Source organism: Meleagris gallopavo, chromosome 6 (assembly GCF_905368555.1).
Source record: "Meleagris gallopavo chromosome 6, MGAL_WU_HG_1.1, whole genome shotgun sequence".
NCBI lineage: Eukaryota > Metazoa > Chordata > Aves > Galliformes > Phasianidae > Meleagris > Meleagris gallopavo.
The window spans coordinates 46035643-46053375 of record NC_139409.1 but is presented as its reverse complement, the minus strand read 5'-3'; the positions used below and the strand labels follow the sequence as shown (position 1 = coordinate 46053375).

The window sequence follows — 17733 nt, the reverse complement described above, 5'->3', positions numbered from 1 at the left end:
AATAGTTACGATAGAAAATACAGATCAGTCCACACTGCTGTGTTTTGCTATACTACAGATCAACTCTTCTTCTTGCTGCTTGGAGGGAAAATCACCATTTTCCAGGCCACATGTCCTGGATAAGTAGGATATTTAACAAGAAGCAACCTCTCCTTAGAGAGCTGGGAATGTGCAGCCTAGAGAAAAGGAGACTTAGGGGAATCTCATCAATGTGCAGAAATACCTGATGGGAACCATATAATGTGGGCGAGGAGACAGTGAAGGGTGTGATTCATGGTTTTCAGATGCTGAAAGCTGGCATAAAGCATAAATCTGTTTAGTAGGCAGAGCTGGCCCATTGTCCTGCTGATTTCAACATGGCATTCTTTTCTTTTTCTCCCTCTTTTTTATGCTTTCAGATTGCAAAACATCAGTTGATTTTATTTCATTTTTTTCCTCATTGCAACTTGCCAATGGCACTATTGAATTCTTAGGACAAAAAAATAACCCCAATTGGAAGTTTCATTGCTTTGTCCTCTAACACTCTGCAAACTATGAACCTCGCAGCCAAATGCAGCACCAGTCCTGAGAAAGACCAACCTCTTTGGGCTCTTTAGAATGGCATAGGAATATTACATTTACTGTCCCTTGCTTTTCTGGAAGACAGACATAATCCCTGAGAAGCTGAGAAAAGTACTGCTTTTATTTATTTCTAGCAGGGCCTCACTGAGTCTGGGTCAAAATGATGCAGTAATCATTAGCTCTGAGGAGACCAAAAGGAAAGGAAATTTATCACCTGCACGTTGCATTGACCTTGTAAGCAATTATATACTCCTAAGAATCTTAATTTCATTTTACAGAATATACTTTATAGAAATAATTTTTATGGGAAACTTCTTTTACAGAATAAAACATGTCTGTTTCCTTCTTTTTTAATATTACATAGCAGATGAGATTGTTCTGGATACTGACGGCGCAGCTCACGCTATTTTGACTGCCTGGATAAGGCCCTGAGGCAGACCATCAGCTCTAATGGCATTGCCCTGCCATTAGAGCAATGACAGCAGTGGATGGAGACACGTTTGGAAACGACCAAAGGCAACGGGAACTGCTATATATGCATCTTATAGATCCCCACATCAAGCACAAATTCATGTTTAAATTGCAATAACTCTGTTTTATTAAAAAAAGGGCTCAGAGTGCACGTGACTTTTCCTCTTTTTGGATGGCTGGAGAGAGAAATGACTTAATGGTAATTCTCTCTAATTTTCAATTCACAGCACTGAACTCCAGATTGCCTATTTTTTCTCTTGTGGTTGCCCGCATTGATTTTCTACTGTTCCATTAAAGGAATGTTTCTATAGTTTCCCAGTGATTGCGTTACCTACTTTATCTTGAAGGAAACAAAGCCTGTCCTTTCTTTTCGCTATAAAGGCAGGCTCAGAGCCTACATATGAGTCTCACGATGGGTTTCATCTGGTAGGTCCCAGCATGCAGCCCAGCACACAAGCACGTTCTGAGCCCAGTTCTGAGCCCGGTGTAAGTTCTGAGCCCAGACCTCAGGCTGCTCCAACCCATACGCATCTGAGAGCCATGTGAGGGCTACTGCTAGCAGCAGTGTCCCATTGTGAAGATTTCTTCTGACTACTTAACTGCATTTTTGAATTCTGCTGCATGTAGATGCCACACTGTTTGCAGATAAGCACTGGAAAGATTTTATAATGAGTAACACCTAAGAGTGTGTGTGATTCAGGCAGGCCTGGGCTGGAAATGACTGCTGCCTGTATGTAATCCCAGAGGCCGGAAGCACAAAACTGAGGGAGAAGGGCATTCACGCTTGGTAATGAATGGGTATAAAATGAGTATAAAGGACGTTATATATATTATAACATATATTTGAACATATATGGCTTCATCTAATTGCCTCTTGCACTTTAGGTATTTATAACATATATTTTATATGTTATATAAAGAATGGGCAAATGGGTATAAGGAGTGAAACTGTTAGGCTGGAAATTAGACGAATTTTCCCCCTCGGCGCACTCAGGCCTTTTAGGGCGGACAAACGAAGAACTGCCAGGGGGCGGGAGAGCAGGGCAGTGCGCTGCCGGATTGGATAGCGCTTCTGTCAATCTGCGCCTCCCTCCCGGCCGCCCCACGTCGGAGAGCCAATGAGTGGCGCACTCCCTGCGCATGCGCACTCGAGGCGGCGCTGAAATTCAAATCCGCGGAGCGGTTGGGGTGGAGGTTTTTGCTATTCCCGGGGCGGCGTGAGGGAGCGGCTGGAGTAGCAGCGATGGATCCGTTCACCGAGGTGGGGAGAGCTTTGGTCCTTAGGGCCGGGGGCGAAAGTCGGGGAGGGTCTGCGGGGAGCCGGGCTGCCTTACGGCTTCTCTCAGGCTTTCCTTAGGGCCGTGAGCGGCCCTCTATTCCGTTCCGCCTTATTGCTATGGAGGAAGTGGGGTTATACACCCAGGAGCTGGTGGAAGGGAGGCCCTTTTCCATGTGTGTTTTTGTTTTTTAATGGGGCAAGCTTGTAATGACACAAGTGGAATTGGCTGGCTTGAATGAGAATTGAAGGCTTCTTAAGGATGCTGCGCTGTACTCTGCTTCTATGTGAGATAGGTATAAAGCCGCGGAGTTGCTTTGTGGTGGCTTTCAGAAATACCTCAGTATAATATTACACAGCATTACACAATGGCAGGTTAGAAGGGACCTCTGGAGATCATGGAGTCCAACCCCCCTGCTTAAGCAGGTTCCTACAGGTCACGCAAGTAGGCGTCCAGATGGGTCTTGAATATCTCTGAAGAAGGAGACTCCACGGCCTCTCTGGGCAGCCTGTTCCTGTGCTCTGTCACCCACACTGTAAAGAAGTTCTGCATATTTGAACTTCCTCTGTTCCAGTTCTTGGCCATTGCTCCTTGTTCTATTGCTGTGCATCACTGGGAAGTGTCTGGCTTCATCTAATTGCCTCTTGCACTTCAGATATTTATAAAAACTGATTAGATCCCCTCTCAGTCTTCTCTCAGATGACCAGACTCAGGTCTCTCTAACTTTTCTTATAAGCGAGGTGGCTCCATGCCCTTTATTATCTTTTTTGCTCTCTGTTGGATTCTGTCAAGGAGATTTCTGTCTTTTTTGAGCTGGGCAGCCCAGAACTGGACACAGTATTCCAGATGTGGCCTCTTCAGGGCAGAGTAGACAGAGGATCGCCTCCTTTGATCTGCTGGCCATGCTCTTTTTAATGCATGCCCTGTTTAACCAAAGCCTGAATTTATTAATTAAAAAAAAAAAAAAACACAAATTTAATCATAAAAATAAATAAAAAAATCTGTATCAAGTACATTGCTTTATCAAGGAGGAAAGAATAATCTATATTTCAAATAGGCATCCTGTAAATAAACCAGGTGCCCGCAGCAGGGGAGGATTTCAAGGTCCAACTTAAAGAAATCACATGTGAGATACTGATTTGCATGTGTCAAGGCAGATTAATGCGACTCCCATGTAAGGCCTGCTAAGTGTAAACATCTAAAAACTCCTTCCTTAATTGGTACTGGGTGACATGATGAGACTAGTCTTTAATAAACCGCAAGTCCAGAATACTGGATCAAGTTTAAAATGGTTTTGCATGCCGGGAAATATTCCAATCTCAACACACCCTTTGTGTGTAGTTAACTGACTTTGAAAAGCTGTGACCAACTCAGGGGCCACTCCTTAGTGTAAACTTCATTCAAGTATTTGCTGGTGTTGCAGAGTGCCTGAGAGGTATTGCTTTGCCAGGAATGCTTATGCTGTGGAGGATGTTACTCTGCTGTATAAGAATCTGACCACTGCATGAGAATTTTCGTTTGATAATTTTTCTTAAAAAGGACTTTTTATAAGAAGCTTTATTATCACCTGCTATAAAGTATTTATGTCCTCATTTTTATATCCTTTAAGTATCAATTGTATTAGTTTAGCTACTTTCAGGTAATATTTGTAGATAACTGTTCTGTTGTTTGCAGGGAACTGATGAGGCATTATAAATGTTGCTTAGGTAAACCAGCATTAATTCAAGCGTTACCTGGCCAAAGCTGTTTGCTGGTCACTTGGCTTTAGAATAAAAATGCTTCGTCTCAATTAATTTAAATAGATGCTGCTTCAAGATTCAGTGCATTCAATGCCTTCAAATGAAACAGTTCTAAAATAATGTTTATTAATTTTACAAGCGAAATCTAATGATCTGTTGGGTGTCAGCCAAATTGTTAATATGGTCCACTGAGGAGCTGATGGAGTCTTATTTTAGGATCACAGTGAGCATGCTTGTGGCTCTTAGTTGGTAATTGATTGTGTAATTCACTTTCTTGCATAAAAGCCTGTGTTTGGTAGTACAGAGAGTTAGGATATATAACAGTCAGTTATTTATATTGTGAAGAACTTATCGTAGAGCACAGTATTGTTTCCTGGTGTGGCAGATGACCAAAAAGAAATGGCAGAGTTGCTCAGAGAAAGGTTTGCATACATGAAATTTGAAGTTAGTAGTTCTTTCAGTGTCACAGAAACTTGCTCCTTCTGCAACATTGTGCTACTAAAGCAGGGTAGCAGCAACAAGTTCCTGTAATCACTCACAAGCCTGTGTGTCTTCTCTAAGGTTGCTCGGTACGGCGTCTGTAGGTAACTTAACACATGCTACTTTTAAAGCAAGACTGTCCATCAACATTTAAAGCAGGAAGGTGTTTTCTGATTTCATACTCTGCTTTTGCATGCAAGCCATGATCCTCTAAGTACAACTTAGTTGTTTTCAAATTCCTAGATAAAATGAAATAGGCCTGTCCTACTCTGAAATGTTGGCTGTTACTGGAATGTGTGGAGAATGTACTCTTAGTAATGAACACCTATGATGAGCTTAAAAGTAAGCCTCAAGTTCTGCTAGCTGGCTGACTCATCGTGTGTAACAGCAGTTTGAATTATGGCGGTTGCATGGAAAAAGCCAGTAGGAGTTGGAGCTCAGCAACAGAGGCATGCATTCCTGTGGAATGACATCCTATTTGTAACAACTGAAGCTCCGTCTTACTGGACTAGCAAAACAGAAAGGAATGTGACTGCATTTGAATAGAACTGTAGAAATACTGTCTTAGTGCGCTTGAATTTGCAAGAGAACAGTTATACAGATGGATTTAAAATGTGTAAATTAACTTGTGTATAATATCTGAATGCTTTATAGCTCTGCCTATTGGGGATTGGAAACTGGCCTGTGGAAACAACTGGGACGCAACTCATAGAGGAGGCATTGCAGGCACTTCATGTGCTCCTTTTAAAAATATTTTTCCCCCTAACTTCTCTTCCATGGAAGTTAGAGAAGCGGCATTTATACTTCGACAGAGAATCGTTGGGACTGACATTCCATTTGTCCTGTGTTGCCCTACAATGAAACATTGTTTGAGACTTCAGCCTTAGACAGATAAAAATGTGCAATGTGTATTTAATTGCTATGTGACAGGACAGATAATGGCTGGCACAGTTCTCACAATAATTTATGTGCTACCAAACAAGTGCAGTTTATATGCTTCCCTTTAGAGGTCATTAGTTCAATAGCACATTTTTTGTTTGTTTCAAAGTGCCTTAAAATATTGATCAAAGTAAGAATTAGGTGTTCTTTACACGTAGTTAAACTGTGGTCTTGTTTTATGAATGCAGCACTAAAAAAAAAATGTTATTTCAAACTTGGATGCTATAAAGAATCTCACTCTAATGGTGTAAAACATTCATTGAAACAGCTACTTCATGTGCAATGTGATTATACTATTCAAATTCCCAAAAGCTAGGAAATGTCAGAACTTAATAAAGTAAGGGTAATGACACCTCTTCACAAGTTTCGTCTTCCTGTACAAGATAGTGATAAATCATCTCTGCATTCGGACAATTAAGACATCATTTCAGTTGTAAGGAACTGAACTTCTGTTCTGCAAGATTTTGGTTTTGATGCTGCAGTAGCTACTTTTTTTATACTGTAACAACATGGATTTAATTTGAGTTATTTTTCTTATGGACACGCTGGGATCATTAACTTTTTTTTTTTAAATAAAAGATCAGTGACAACTGCGTGTCTTGAACATTTTCTTCAACAACAGGTCAAGAGCCCACTAGTCAGACTTGCTAACTTAAGATTATCGTGTGGTGATTCAGGGAAGAAATACTACTTTCAAATGTTTCTGAATACTTCAGGCTCAGTATATTTTTTTTCCTCCCTATTTTTGTCATTGCTTATGTCTCTCTAGTGTGATTTCCTTAAGAAGCCAACGACTGGAACTTTGTAATCTGTTGGGTAGCTTCATCTGCTTTTTGATATAAAAGTAGATGTCTCGAGCTTCACTGTTTCAGCAATTTCCTTGACAGTCTGTGTCTAGATGATAAGACTGGAATCAGTGCCCCTTTGAAAGAAATGCTGGAACCTGTTATCTGTCCAGTAGGCAAAACAATCTTCAGATACCCTGCAAACATGAACTAACCAGCCAGATAGCAAGAAGGTAGCTTGGAATTTGCTGCAGTGTGAGCTATCTTTGATCTAACTTCCTGAAAATAGAAGATGTATGTATTGCAATGGTCAAATAGAAGTATGGAGTTCGGGAGTTACTGCAGTGAGAGAAAGGGGGAAGACAGAAAAACCAAATAGATGGTGGTGTAGAAAACATGTTTTTCCTGTTTTCAGGAGTAGGAGGGGGTAACCAGACAGAAAATCAAGCTTTAAGTATTTCCATAGCAGTGCATTTACAGAAGGTCAGTTATCAACATCTGAGAGACACATTTGTCTCAGTGTAGTCATCATTATATGTTTCTGGTATTGTCCCTTTTGGTACATGCTTGTAACAGAAAAACTTCAAATATTTTGATTTTGAACTGTTACTGTTAACACACTGAAGTGTATAGTGATGTGTGATTGATAAACTACTCAGAAACTACTTGAACGAACCCGTGCCAGGAGGGAGAACCTGCAGAAGAAAATGGCTGAGCGGCCGACCGTGGGAGCAAGACTTGCAGCGCAGACCAAGAGGGTCAGAGAGCCTTTGTTAGAGACTGGTAACCAGGCACCTCTTCCTGATGAAGAAGGTATCCTACATAAATGTTGGTTTTGTTCCATTTTTTTTTTCCTTGTTGTTTTGATGGCTTGTGAAAACCTCTTAGTGTTTATTCTAAAGTAAATAGCAATGGGTGCAGTTAGCCAGGTTAATGTTTACCTTTATCTGAGAGCAGATGCTCTTAATAATTAGTACGCTAGTTAAAGATAATTACTTAATGCCTTGTAATTGGTGGAAATAGAAAAGGACAGGTTATTCATACATCATAACTTTACACTGCAGTTTTGTACTGAGGATGTTTGAGACTGTTAGAATACTAACTTGTTTGACTACTCTGACTTGTACAGTGAAACCTAGTACTAAACCATCACCATCAAAGAGACGCTGCTCCAATAATATAGAGACCCAAGCTTCCACTATAGAGAATACACAGCCTGTTCCTTCAAGTTCCCCAAGCCACCATTCTCCTGTAATGAATTCGGAGTTGCGTGGAACTGTGTGTAACAAGACTTCACCGGCTCAACCTCTTGAGAAAGGAAAAACAAGCACCAAGTCAGAAACTCCTGCGACCCTTTCAGTCAAAACACGTATGCAGAAACTGGCAGAACAGCGACGCTGCTGGGATAGTGAGGGTATGTGTTACTTGCTGACTAATATTGCAGCTTTTCTGTGTTTGCATTGATGATAAGGTGTGCTAGCAGACAATTTTTTGTGAGATTTCTGTACAAAAACATTAGCAGAGTTCTGTAGACGGCACTGGATGTAGCCTAAAATGAGTAAACTGACTGTAGCAGAGTGTTATGTGTGCCTTTTAGTGTGAAGCCTTGCTCATCACAACATTGATGTCAGCCTAGTAAACTACTTGGTCAAGATTGTGTTGCCTTTAATTTAACTTGATCAGACTCAGCGCCTTCAGAGCATCTAATTGTTGATAAACTCTCAATAGAGCAAAATTCAAATGTATCCCAATGTGTTTTATTGTGTTCTCTTTTCCAGATCCCTCTGAATGTGCTCATCTGTCTCCCCTCCAGTCAAAGGACCTGTCTGTTTCTCCACCTAAGCGGGCAACTAATGATCTGGCAAGTGGTACCCCTATTGGGAGAAGGGGCCGTTTGGCTAACCTTGCAGCTACAATTGGCTCCTGGGAAGATGACCTAAGTCATCCATCTGCAAAGCAAAACAATGCACAAGAACAGCCTGGCACTACTTGTTTATCCAAATTGTCCACTACAAGTGGAGCATCTGCTAGAATCAATAGTAGCAGTGTAAAGCAGGAAGCTGCATCCTGTTCTCAAAGGCTTGTTGAGGCTTCTATTAATAAACCAGCAAACTCAAAGATAGCGGTGAGTGTCTGATTAGTTGCTGATTAAGGATTGATTTGAGTACTGGGGGGAAGAAGTGTTAATTCATACTGGTTTAATAATCTGACTGTTGGTAAAAAATTAAAAAATTTAGTGTGAGTAATCTTAGTTCATTTACTATTTTTGTTTGATAAGAGCTCACGTGTTCTTTTTTTAAGCAACAGACCTGAAACAGTTTAGAATTCCTTGAGACTTGAAGATGAATGTATATATGTGTCTTATAAATGTTGAAGTAATTGATTACTGTCTTTTGATTATTGGAAAGAGATTCTTTAAAGTGACAACCCTTTTGGATTTTACTCTGAGTTCTCAGCTGACTGAAACTCTGAATATTAGCACTCATTAACAATGGAATGAGAATGCTGAAATTATTAGTATGAAATGCTTACTGTTCCATTTATGGCACTTACTAAATGGCAATAATCTGTGTGCCTTATCTGGTTCAGGGAAATGTGGGAAGCTACCTGAAGTATCTGACAAAAACACATTGAATCCAATACTGAAAGAATTTGAAACATTTAATCAAGATGCTGTAAATAACTCATAGCAATGGTTGTCAGTTCTTTCTGTTTTGGTGGCATTCATTTTGTAGCATGTTCTGCATAATGTTTTCATTCTTTTTTCTCTTGAGAAAATGACTAACATGACTGACTGTCTCAGCTTAACATTATCCCTTTTTCTCTTCTTAAGGATCCAAATAATCGTATAACACAGTCCTCAAGCAGTACTGTTCCTGCTTGTAAGGAATCTGAAGTACTACAACAGCTAACAGAGAATCGCTGCAGCCCTCAGAAGACTGAGAAACGCACACAGACGGTACAATCAACTTTGTCTCAGTCGGTTCAGTCCAAAGAAGAGACAGTCAAAGGAACACATGTGCAACCTGAACCTAAGGATAAACCCACAACACCAGGTAAGCTGTTCTTCAGCTTCAGTGAGTTCAACTAATTGTCACTGAAATCACCTATGTTGAAAACTATATGCTAGTTAAGTTACAGCAACATGTTGCATAATGCATATTTCTTGCTCTAACTTCGTTGAAGAAGTCTGTGATAATTGTAAGTTGTATGGCTTCCATATTTTGCAAGAGTATTTTTTGACTGTATTTTTAGCAACTCCTGAGAGCAAAACCAATCTAATAGATCTATATTAGCAATCTTCTGAAACACAATGCTAAGAAAAAAGTAAATAAAATCAGAGGTATAGCATATCTTCCTTGACTTTCTTTTATAAAATTCATAGATGCTCCTAAATGTGAAGAGACTGATAATGTTTCTGTCTGAAAACTATGCTGTTAACATCAGTTGATGACAGGCTATTGAAAGCGTCTTTCAAATTATTGGCTAGGGTATATATCCAATAGATGTTATGTTTAAAAAAAAAAAAAAGAGCCTGAATATGATAGAAATCAAAAAGAAGTGCTTCCAGTCTTGAAGGCCATGTAGATGCATAGCGTCTTTCTTCTTAATGATAAAGTAAGGTGGATTCCAAACAGCGTATCTCCCTTAGGTACTAGAATGCTCATTTAGATGAAAGATGCAAGTGAGAAATGTTTAAAAAGCAAACCAATTGGATAATGAACAGGGTCACGTGTGGTCTTTGTAAAGAGGAGGGTATCTGTTTGCTCTGATTTATCTTCTGTGTTCCGTTAGAGCAGTGATTTGCACTTCAGGTTAAGTTTGTATATAGCATAACAGTAAGTTGTAAAGGAGGCATCTTAATTGCTTCATTGAGAACCTTCAGTGAGATATAAAACTGCAGTGTAATTTTTCTGTTTGAGAGCTTCCTTTAAAGCAAAAGAATTGTTCTTGTAGGGGGATCGGGAATTAAGCCCTTCCTGGAACGTTTTGGAGAGCGCTGTCAAGAGAACAGCGCACGGAGTCCTTCTACCAATACTGCGGGGTACAGAACACCCATCGTCACCCCAAATACAAGGACAATCCAGGAAAAGCTTCTCAAGCAAAATGAAAATTCCTCTACTGCCACTTTAGCGCTTCAGCTTAAGCAGGTACAACTTGCTAAATTCATAGCTTGCTCGGTGAAGATTCTTAATATTCTTTCCCTACCTGATTAGTTTGCAATGTCTTGATGTCTTAAAACTGTTAACTCTTCTCCTGTTCCCCTTTATGTGTATAGGAACGTGAACGAGAACTTGCATGCATTCGTGGCCGATTTGATAGGGGCAATCTGTGGAGTGCAGAGAGAAGTGAAAGTTCTAAGAGAAAACTTCCAGAAGCTAAAATGGTAATAAGTTAGGTGCATGCATCGAAGGATGTGTTTTAATTGCTTTAACGTGTTCTGAACTTGGGTATTTTGGCACAAACGTAGGGAAAAGATATGAATCTAAGGTTTGTAAATACCTTGGCTACACAAGACTGCTTCTCAAGTAGCTCGTATGATTATTAATGAAGTATTGGATCTTTTTCTATAGAATAGTTACAAATGATGCTGACTGATTTAGTTTTTGATGATGGTTATTGTGCTACTTCCTATAGTGTTATCTAACAAATAAGCATGTTTATTTCTTATGTATGAATATTCTTTCTCCTTCCCAATCCCCCACCAACTTCTAAAAACTCTTCTTACAACCATTTGTACATTACAACTTGGAACTTCAGCTGACATTCTTGCATAAATAGAATCCTCCTTCATATTGGATTGGTACCTAACCTTTTTTTAGTCGCTTTAAATGTTACCACCTGAATGTCCTGTTTTTGGTTTTAACAGGATGGCCCATCTCAGGGTAGTCCAAAACGTTCTCCTCGTTCAGATACTACTTCTGGATCAGCAGAAGACGTGCCAGCAGGTGACAGGCCAGTAGAATCTCCCAGTGTAGAATCTTCAGGTGAGAATTTGTTTTTTGCTTGTGGCTGATGCAGGATTGTAGCATTCATAAATGGTCAAAGAGGTTAGTAGTACTCTTGTTTAGATCTGGACCTAGGTACACTCTTATTTGGTTGGTGATCTAAATTTTCTCATATAGTACTCTGCTGCTTGAAGTATTGGCAAGACAGATTGCCTTTGTTTCTCAGTAGGTTTACCAATGTTTTGTATTTTTGTGTATGCTGACTTTAGAGCGAGCGTGTGAAAACAATCAGCTACAGATTTCATTTATACTGTGTGTGAGTTTACCAAATTCACACAAACACTTCCCTCTTCAGTATCCCCTTGTATTAATTCTCACAGTGGGGGATGTGAAAGAATTTGTTATACCTGTGACATCCTATCTAATATTCAGGGGTTGGAAGAGCCTTCAATTCTATGAAAGCAGAGTGAACTTTGTGAAATGCTCCTTATATACTTTACAGGCAAACAGACTCTCAAACGTGCTTTTATAAATGCAGGATATGCTTCTCTTAGATTGGGCTTGGATGTTGTGTTTTCTGTTTAATTTCACTTTTTGCTCAAGTGGCTGCACTCCGCAGTGTTTTTGTAAATTGTCAGCTATATTAGCAATCTTCTGAAACACAATGCTAAGAAAAAAGTAAATAAAATCAGAGGTATAGCATATCTTCCTTGACTTTCTTTTATAAAATTCATAGATGCTCCTAAATGTGAAGAGACTGATAAATCCAGTTCTCTGATGGTCACTCAGCCAAAGAGTCCTGTAGAAGCGATGCCTGTGTCAAAACTTGAACAACTTGCTGAGAAACCAGATGGTTTGTATTGATTAGATGTATTTTATCTGCTTAGCTATCTGTTCCCACTTGTCCAGCAGTGTTAATATCCTTCAAGACTGATTAATGCACTCACTATATATCGGCTGATATTTGTGTTTTGCTTTGTAATTGCATTTATATAAAACAAATCAAGAAACTTCTATTATAATTCTTCTCTGAATATTAAGTCTTCAAGAAATATTAAAACTGATATTAAACTTTATTGGGAAAGGAGAGAAATGGCTGCTCTGTAGGAGACTGCAGTTTCAAACTTGCATAAGCTGAAATGTTGTAACTTGTTTAACACACGTCTCTTTGTATTGTCTCCCTGCATCACTTATGCAGAACATGGGGTAAAAGTATATTAAAGTAAGGATGGAAGTATACTTCAGGGTTCTCACATGCCTGACTATAATAAGCACTTCTTAATTAACATTGCTTGAAAATTACTTGAAAAACAGAAGTGGATGGCTTGTCTGTCAACTCTTCAGTCTCGTTATATAAACAAACATTTAAAATAGATGCTACTAATATTTATAAAACATCACCTTTCAGATGAAGTATGTGAAGTTGAAGTGAAGGCTGGTGATGAAATGAATAGCTCGAAAGTGATAAATGAAATTTTTGAAATTCTTCAAGAGGATGGTCCAGACATAGAAAAGCTGAAGAAGGAAATGAGCATGAGCCTGGAGGGTGAAAGTGATGATGATGAGCAGGAAGAGTCGCTAAATATTTCATCAATGTCTCTGTTAACCCCTCTAGTGGAATCTGTTGGTCCAGAGGTGAGAGCTCTTGGGAGAATGGGGAAGGATGACTTCAGTGTAGAAAGTTGTTCTGTTTGCTTGTGAACAGTGTGATATTTAGTGTATTGTGATACCTGGTCAAATGCTGACGTTATGAAAGACATTTTGCTAATGAAAACTTAATGAGGTAAAGTTTCTGAAGTTTTTATTTTTGCCTCTAGAAATAACACTGCATGTCAGATGCTACATTAAACAAGTTCCTGTAAAATCCAATTTTAATATATAGGTCTATTACTTGCACTGGGCTTGTAGTTGTATATGTGTGTTTATTGAAACAGTGAAAATCTGAAGTAATTATTTAACAGTATAGGTTTGAAAACTAAGGGTGAAATATTCTGGAGTTCAGTGATCTGTTGGTGTTTTTAAAAATAAACAAATAGCTTGTTCTGTGTTCTGGAAAATATTTCTAAACAGTCTGCTAAATAATATTCAACTCCCTCTGAATTTACTGCTTATATGTAATCTCAGGGTATGTATATGTATATGTATATACATACATACAGGGTATGTATGTATATGTAATCTCAAAACAAGTAAATATAAGAAAAAGTGTATTTCAAATATCTGTGTTACTCATGATCCAACATCTTCTTGCCAGGTCTTTGTTTCTCCTAGTAAGTCAGTTGGTGAGGACAGCAGTGTCAGTGATGTAAGTCAAAAGTCTGAGAAGTTCCAAAGGACTAAAGTTCCCAGGGCAGAATCTGGAGACAGTATGAGCTCTCTGTCAGAAGATCGCAGCCTCCCATATAGGTAATAAACTCAAAGATTGTCTTAAGTGCACAAACTAAGAATGTGGCATGGCTCTTCTTTTTTTCTTAAACTACAAAAGTAGTTTTTTCTTTTTGGAACTGTCAGCCTTTACCAAAGGTTTGCCTCTATGTAGTCTTCATATTGTCTAAACTTAAGATGTATCAGAGTGCTTTTATTTTAACGTCAAGATGGAAAGCATTAATGAATGATGTGTGTATGTGTAAATAAGTGTGTAAATAAGCAAAGCTTGATATATATGGAAAACACTTTTTAACCCAGTTTTCTGTTTTAAGTGTTGATGCATATAGATCTCAAAGATTTAAAGAAACAGATCGTCCTTCAATAAAGCAAGTCATTGTTCGCAAAGAAGATGTTGCTTCCAAACTGGAAATGAAAAAGAATGGTCCATGTGATCAAGTCAATATCAAAAAGAAAATGCAGGTATCTAATATACTTTTAAAAATAGTTTTCCTATTCGTATGCCTGGTTCACCCTGCAGATGACCACATGTTAACATACTACGTAAACTGATTTTGCAATTCTAGCAGAAACATTTAACAGTATGTAATAGCTCAAGTCACATTGTAACAACAAATCTTCTGGTGGGGTCATGCTGTAACTGTCTGGTGAACACAAGATGTTGTTTTGAATGGGACATGGGGAATTATATTTCATTTCTTCTGCTGCTGAATTTGACAGGATTTGCAACCACACTCTAAACAACATTTTGATCTTTGATGCTGCCTCATCACCTGTACTGTTGAATTTCTGGTTAGCTGCTGCTTCCAGTGGTAAAGGGAAGGCTAAACTGGATGTGGAGCGTACAGACAGTGTCATTCATTCCATATCACATTTAAATTCTGTTTGAGGTAGAAGAAGTTGTGCTGGAGTATTCTCTTGCAGAAATAAGATTGAACTGCAAGATGTTCTGTAGTTTACTATTTGTCTAATTTACTCTAGGAGCTGAATAATGAGATCAACATGCAGCAGACAGTGATTTACCAAGCCAGCCAAGCTCTGAACTGCTGTTTTGATGAGGAACATGGAAAAGGGTCACAAGAGGAAGCAGAAGCAGAGAGACTACTTCTCCTTGCAAGTAGGTTTTTAGATTTAAGTCCGATTCTTTACAGCATGAACACTTTGTGAAGATTTTTGTGATATGCTCTTGCAATCAATTTACACTATTACTTTGTACCTGCCTATTTATAGTTCTTTCTTTTGGAAAAGAGAAGACAACATCTGTTCTGTTTTGCCTTTTCCAAGTAGGCAGGGGAATTTTTTGGTACCTTTCTTGTCCCAGATATTTTTACTGTTCTGGAAGTTGATTAATGCTTATACTGCATTTTATGTACTTACAGGAAAAAAACAAAACAAAAAAACCCAACAAAACAAAAACAAACCAAAACCCACCAAACCCAAAACAAAAACCACAGTATCTCAATGCTCATGTTTAGTATTATTTTTACTTAATTACAACTATAATTCATTAATTTCTCTACACAGCTGAGAAGAGAACTGCTTTATTGGAAGAATTAAATAAACTGAAGATTGAGGGACCTCTTATTAAAAGAAATAAAGCTGCGTCAACGTCTTCTGACTTTACTCCATCCAGGGGATCTGTTTCTATTTCAGAAATGCGTCTACCTCTAAAAGCAGACTTTGTTTGTGGTACAGTTCAAAAACCAGGTAAAAGTAGCAACTAGAAGTTATACCCCTTTCCTTGCTGTTTTGCTGTTCTCTCTCCCTCACTAGATACATCTGTTGTTTAGTTTTTTCCTTGTTGGCTTTTGCTATTTCTCTGGTCTTTTTTTAGCAGTGTCCTTTTTCTTACCTGTGATGTTCAAGAAACTTGTATGACTTTCTCAGGCCAATCTTAGAATAAATGTTTCCATGGTTCTCTGTAACTTATTGGGAAGAAAGTAAAATTTTGTCTCAGGTCTGTCTCTTCATGGATGCAAGTCCACTACTAAATATCACTATGTAAATTCTGACTTTTGTGGCATTCTAAAATGGTAATGGAATCACTTCCTCCTTTTTTTTTTTTTTTTTTTTTAAGTCCTATCAGTACCTCAATCCTAAAAAGTTTGGTCAGGGTTGTTCAGGCAGTACAGTTAGGTTGCAGTTGGACTTGATGATCTTGAAGGTCTTTTCCAACCTGAGTAATTCTATAGTTCTGTGTATAAACACCAGGCATCTACTAAGCCGTCATATCTAAATCATTAAAGCATTAATGTCAAGTAGTTTCTTTTGCTCTAGAACAGCATCTGGAAATCTCTCTTTATAGGTCTAGAGACAGCCAGGAACGTAGTAAGTTCCTTTCTCAAATGATTGTTTACAAGAATCTACAAGCCCACAGTATCGAGTGCTATTTTTAAATATTGTCACAAAATTTCATTATAGCTGGATAATTCTGACAGGTTCTTCCTTTTGTACCTCACTTAAATGTAAGAGCAAAAGTTACTGAACAGTTCTTGTTTAATATCTGTTCCAAAACTACTATTAATGAATGCGTATGTAGCCTTTCTTGTTTTCTTCATTAACTGTATTGCAAAATGTAAATTAAGTTTTAATATCTTCAAATGTATATTAGGAAGGACATAAAATGTTTGTATTGCCAAGAACATGAATGGAAACACCTGACATAATTTAATCTCTTGATGTGTTGTGGTTGTGTGAGAGAGAGATCCATGTAAACAGATTTCTCCTGTTATAAGCTTGTTTAATACAGAATGACTTAGTTTTTGCCAGTAATTCCTGTTAGGGTAGTATGGTTAAGGTTGTGGTTGGACCTGATGATCTTTAAGGTTTTTTCCAACCTGAGCGATTCTATGGCTCTAAATACTCCTTGTAATAGAGAATATGTTCTGGAAGTACAGCATTTGCACCAGAACAAACTCTATAAATCACTTTTATTTCTGAAGAAAGCATCAAATATAAAGGCTACAATTCAATGGACTCTAGGCCAGTTATTCTGAAGGCTGAGACTTGTCCTCTACTGCAGAGCAACTAAACTTTTGTTTTTAATATGATATAATATTATGCAAGCTTATCAACTTGCTGCAGATACTCCTAAACCTTCAAATATCTGATGCTATTGAAATGTGCTCTTGTGGTGGTGGTCTTTCTTTTTCTCCCTGTTACATGAAAAGTCAGGGGAAATAAGTTGCCTTGGTATCAATTCATTCATAGGATGGGAGAGGGGGAAAAAAAAAGATGGGCAGTAGCAAAAGCTGATGTATTGCTAAGCTGGTAGGCATAGAGGATAGGGAACTAAGATTAATCACTGAGTCTGATTGCAAGTTCATCCTCCTTTGTCTCGTGCACAGGGTAGTATAGGTCTGGCTTGAAAAGTCCCAGACACTAATGCACTTGTGATTTCTGTGGAGATGATTCTACCAATGGATACCACAGGAAAAACAAGTTGCATTCAGATTGAGCTTGTAAGCAAATCTTGATTAACACAAGGTGTTTAAATTGGGTGAAACAGGCACACTTAATAGTAATGCAGTACTGAAGGACTTTTAGATACTTGAACAACTCTTGAATAAAGAAAATGCACACCTGAAATGTATTTACAGAAGCAGCCAACTACTACTATGTGATAATTCTGAGATCTGGAGCAGAAAACATGGTTGCAACTCCCTTAGCAAGTACTGCCAGTTCCCTGAATGGAGATGCTCTTACTTTTACTACAACATTTACCATGTAAGTATAAGTACAAAATAGTATTTTGGAACTTACTCCATCTCTGATGATGGAGCATATATAAAAATGTCACTGAAAACCTTCATATTTGCCTTATTCTGCAAACAAATTGAGTGAGATCATCTTATTATAAGAAATATCCAAAATGTACTTTTTAAAAGGGTAATCTAAGTTTATACCACAAACTAATTTGTTGCTTTTTCTATGGCTCTCTCCCGGATTAACTGTAATGACAGATGAATTACTTTTCCTGAGGGTTCTTTGCAGCAACTAACACTTCATATAGCTATTTGGTTTTGGTGTCTTGAGGGGGGAAGGGTGGGGGGAAAGAAAAGATTGTTAAAACTAAAATTAATTCTCAAATGTTAGCTGAAAAGATGTGAATTCAAATGGATGTTTGATTTAAGTCTTTGAAAATAAG

The 17733-nt window shown here is 38.3% G+C and overlaps 1 protein-coding gene across 2 annotated transcripts in view; it reads left to right on the top strand.

Annotated features, from left to right (window-relative positions):
* The first annotated feature begins 2162 nt into the window (after positions 1-2162).
* The window catches only part of ANLN (anillin, actin binding protein), a 30726-nt gene continuing 15155 nt past the window's right edge, over positions 2163-17733 (top strand). For both annotated transcript variants that reach the window (XM_010713034.4, XM_010713033.4), the window contains exons 1-15: positions 2163-2293; positions 6912-7065; positions 7382-7666; positions 8031-8377; positions 9086-9308; positions 10210-10403; positions 10532-10639; positions 11123-11240; positions 11938-12054; positions 12610-12836; positions 13456-13607; positions 13901-14048; positions 14568-14703; positions 15111-15293; positions 17186-17312. In XM_010713034.4, the coding sequence (XP_010711336.2) occupies positions 2276-2293; positions 6912-7065; positions 7382-7666; positions 8031-8377; positions 9086-9308; positions 10210-10403; positions 10532-10639; positions 11123-11240; positions 11938-12054; positions 12610-12836; positions 13456-13607; positions 13901-14048; positions 14568-14703; positions 15111-15293; positions 17186-17312 (2537 nt within the window). In that variant the 5' untranslated portion in view covers positions 2163-2275. The remainder of the gene's footprint in view (positions 2294-6911; positions 7066-7381; positions 7667-8030; positions 8378-9085; positions 9309-10209; positions 10404-10531; positions 10640-11122; positions 11241-11937; positions 12055-12609; positions 12837-13455; positions 13608-13900; positions 14049-14567; positions 14704-15110; positions 15294-17185; positions 17313-17733) is intronic.